The sequence below is a fragment of the Coenobita brevimanus genome, chromosome 117 (assembly GCF_032717465.1).
Source record: "Coenobita brevimanus isolate Jiangsu-jjx chromosome 117, ASM3271746v2, whole genome shotgun sequence".
Classification (NCBI taxonomy): Eukaryota; Metazoa; Arthropoda; class Malacostraca; order Decapoda; family Coenobitidae; genus Coenobita; species Coenobita brevimanus.
The window spans coordinates 4,210,080-4,213,425 of record NC_137070.1 but is presented as its reverse complement, the minus strand read 5'-3'; the positions used below and the strand labels follow the sequence as shown (position 1 = coordinate 4,213,425).

The window sequence follows — 3,346 nt, the reverse complement described above, 5'->3', positions numbered from 1 at the left end:
CCCTCCCTGCGGCCCCTGTCTCTGGCCCTGCCCCGCATCTCCTCGGGAGTCGGGGTTGACTGGCTCCCCTGGGCCTCGGCGGGCACCTGTGTCACCTGTGGCTCTCCCTGGGGCTGCCGCAACACGGGTGAGTCCTGGGGTTGCTGCGCCAGCGCCACCCCACCACCGACCTTGGCCAGTACCCCTGAGACCAACGCCTGTGCTGCACCCAGCAGCTCCTCCTTGGGGCAGGTGAGGGGAAGTGCATTTGCCAGGAGGCCTACGATGCCGATCATCATTTCCCCATGGCTTGGAGAACAAACCCAGGGTCGGTTGATCCTTTCCACTGTGACTGAGGGTGAGGGGAGGGCACAGGAGAAGCAGGAGGCCTGGGACGAGGAACCCTCTGTGGTTTGGGTTGACCCGTCGGCGGGGGCGTGCACCTCCGCCACCGTCGAGACGGCGACTGCCGCACCTGGCAGTGGCGGGAAGTCCTCGTTGGTTACCACAGGTGAGGCGGCGTTTGTCGGAGCAAGGCGTTGTTGGCCCCAAACAAAGGTTCCTGGAGGAACCGTCGTGGCCAAGGACGCTTGCTGCTCCTGCACCCAAGAGACCTGGGACTCCCGTCCCTGCTCCACCCTGCGCACTCGGGCAGGACAGGCTGCGTGCCATGCATGGTGAGCACCTTGACAGTTGGGGCACCGGGATCGTACCGTTTCCTTTGCCTTGAATATCTCGAGGCACTGCGTGGTATCGTGCGCCCCGCTGCACATCCCGCAGACTATCGGCCTGTTGCATGATTATCTGTGGTGTCCGTAGCGCTGACACCTGTAGCATCTCAATGGTTCCGGGGTGTAGGGACGGAGCCAGTAGGTCCCCCAGTTGCCGAGATCGAGAGAGGGGACGAGGGGGCCCCGCAGGGTCACCCGCACCTGCACTGTCTCCTCGTGTGTCCTCTGGTGTTGACACCGCTCCGCTTCCTCCACGAGATCGTGCCGCTTGAGGATCTCGAGCGGCATGCGGCGCGGGTACCCCATCACCACAGCCCTTGTAGTTTGCCCGCCTGGCGATAGTTCCACTAATCGGACTTCCGCCGCCTCGTCCTCCGCCACAAGCTTCAGCAGGCGGTGAGCCGTCTCCGTCTGTGGGATGAGGACGCAAGAGCCGTCCATCCCAAAGCGATTCACCACCGTCAGATCCGGGAAGCGACGCTCCAGGGCTGCCACAGCATCGTAAGACGTGGCAAAACCCTCCTGTTGGGGCACCCTGAAGGCTGGGAAGACAGAGCGAGGCGGGGCGGTGCCTTCACCGATACCGATGGACGTGCAGGCGGTGTGAACCGAGCCGGAGCAGGCGCAGAAAAATCCCCCCCAGCATGAGCCCGCCGCTGACGGCGGCCACCACGCTCCACCAGGACAAAATCATCATCCGCATCCCTAACAGACTCAGGCACACCCCCAGATCCAGCCGCAGATGTAGGAGGCAAGGCAGGACGCGACTGAGAAGGGGCACAAGATGGTGGATTTGTAGGCTGGATTCCCTCCATCTCATCCGCACTGCTACGGAGCACCTTGCGCTGAGGTGCAGAGGCAGGAGGGGGAGTACCCGAAGCAGAAGATCCACCGGCATGGCCAACTCTCACAGTATTGGCTGGAGGCGGGCCACCCGATCCAGAAGCCGCGCTGCTCCCAGACCTATGTCGAGATCGCTTCCCAGACATCTGCAGAGACGACTTGCCAGGATTAGTAGACGGAACTGGTATCTTCGAAGCAAGCCTAGGGTCACGGGAAGCCGGCGGAGTCTTCAACGGCCCCTTTGGCGAGGGCGCCGTACGGCCTGCCATAGCTGGCGGCCGATACACACACACAGGCACACTCACAAGCACTCGTACAATCACCCAGAACGCAGGAAGGAGCCTACCTACAATAGCGGTTACTGTCCCCCTGCTAGCAGAGGACGAGACACCCCTACTATTGCCCCGAAGGACTTTCCTAACCCTATCCCTATCGAGTTTTTGGCCCGCCCTGCGGCTTCCTATAACCACCCCTCTAAGGGGCCTCCTTGTGAACCAGGCCTGCGCCTGGAATCCGCGGAGTTCGGCTTCGTACCACTCTAAACAGGGGTCTCTAGGGCCAGAAAGGAAATATAGAAGGCAAAAAGAACCACACCAGGGCGAGTACACACAAGTGCGTGTACCCCGATACACTACTGTGGCTGAAGACCAAGGCGTGGTCTGAAAAATGGCGGCAAGCAACAACAACAGCAACACCTCAAGCACTGGCGTGATACAAAAGGGCAGAGCAGCTTGATCAATGGCAAACCGGAGAGCTGTTACCCTTGTTGTAGTAGTCAGGAACAGGAGATGTTGTCAGTGCGGAAGCAGGCAGCAGAGTGCGCGCCGTGCCTGGCAGCGGTCTTTTATGCCGCCTGTCTCAGGACTGGCGGCGTTTGAATGGTCGGGGTGTGATGTACATGGCGGTGATTTACTGTTCAAGCCTTTTCGATGCAATTCCTGGTTTGCTTGCAAAATTTGGCATGCCCGGTGCCGTGACCTGGCTACGACACCTCTCTAGGATTGGCCTCCTGAGAGCTGGGGTGGGGCCTAGGCCTGAAATCAAGGTTAGATGGATAAGGTTCGTACTTGCACGACCGACACAGGGTTATATAAGGGTGGTTGGCGAGCGGAGTCGTCATTATTGTTGGTGCTGGGAGCAGAGCGGACACTCACTACTACTGGGTCTGAGCAGCAGCTGTAGACACTATGACTGATCGAGGCAAAGGCGGCAAGGGTCTGGGCAAGGGAGGCGCCAAGCGACACCGCAAGGTGCTTCGTGACAACATCCAGGGCATCACCAAGCCTGCCATCCATCGTCTGGCTCGTCGTGGCGGCGTGAAGCGTATCTCGGGCCTGATCTACGAGGAGACCCGCGGTGTTCTCAAGGTGTTCCTCGAGAACGTGATTCGCGATGCTGTCACCTACACTGAGCACGCCAAGCGCAAGACCGTGACCGCCATGGACGTGGTGTACGCCCTGAAGAGACAAGGGCGCACCCTTTACTGCTTCGGCGGTTAAGAGGGTGCGTGCATAACTGCATGGCACTATTCCACCTAGCCACGGCAAAGCACACAACAACCATCACCACCCCCGGACCTCTTTTAGAGGTCCACACCTAATTTCTGTGAAAGAGAATGAATGAAGGCATAGTAGTATAAGTAAATGCAGACGTTGAGCAGGTTAGCTAGCACCAAAATTATTTTTTTTTTTTTTTTTTTTTAATGTAACGGATAGGAAGACATGTAATGCAACCCAACCAACTCTTACCACATCTAACATAACCAACCCTAACCTACCTGAACCATACCAAAC

At 58.8% G+C, this 3,346-nt stretch overlaps 1 protein-coding gene across 1 annotated transcript; it reads left to right on the top strand.

Annotated features, from left to right (window-relative positions):
- Nucleotides 1–2,740: 2,740 nt before the first annotated feature.
- LOC145419159 (histone H4-like) lies at nt 2,741–3,052 on the top strand. The gene has a single exon (XM_080287399.1). The coding sequence runs from the start codon at nt 2,741–2,743 to the stop codon at nt 3,050–3,052; it is 312 nt and encodes a 103-aa protein (XP_080143525.1).
- The last annotated feature ends 294 nt before the right edge of the window (nt 3,053–3,346 follow it).

Excerpts from the sequence above, each read along its gene's own strand:
- LOC145419159 (XM_080287399.1), top strand. The coding sequence starts at position 2,741 with ATGACTGATCGAGGCAAAGGCGGCAAGGGTCTGGGCAAGGGAGGCGCC.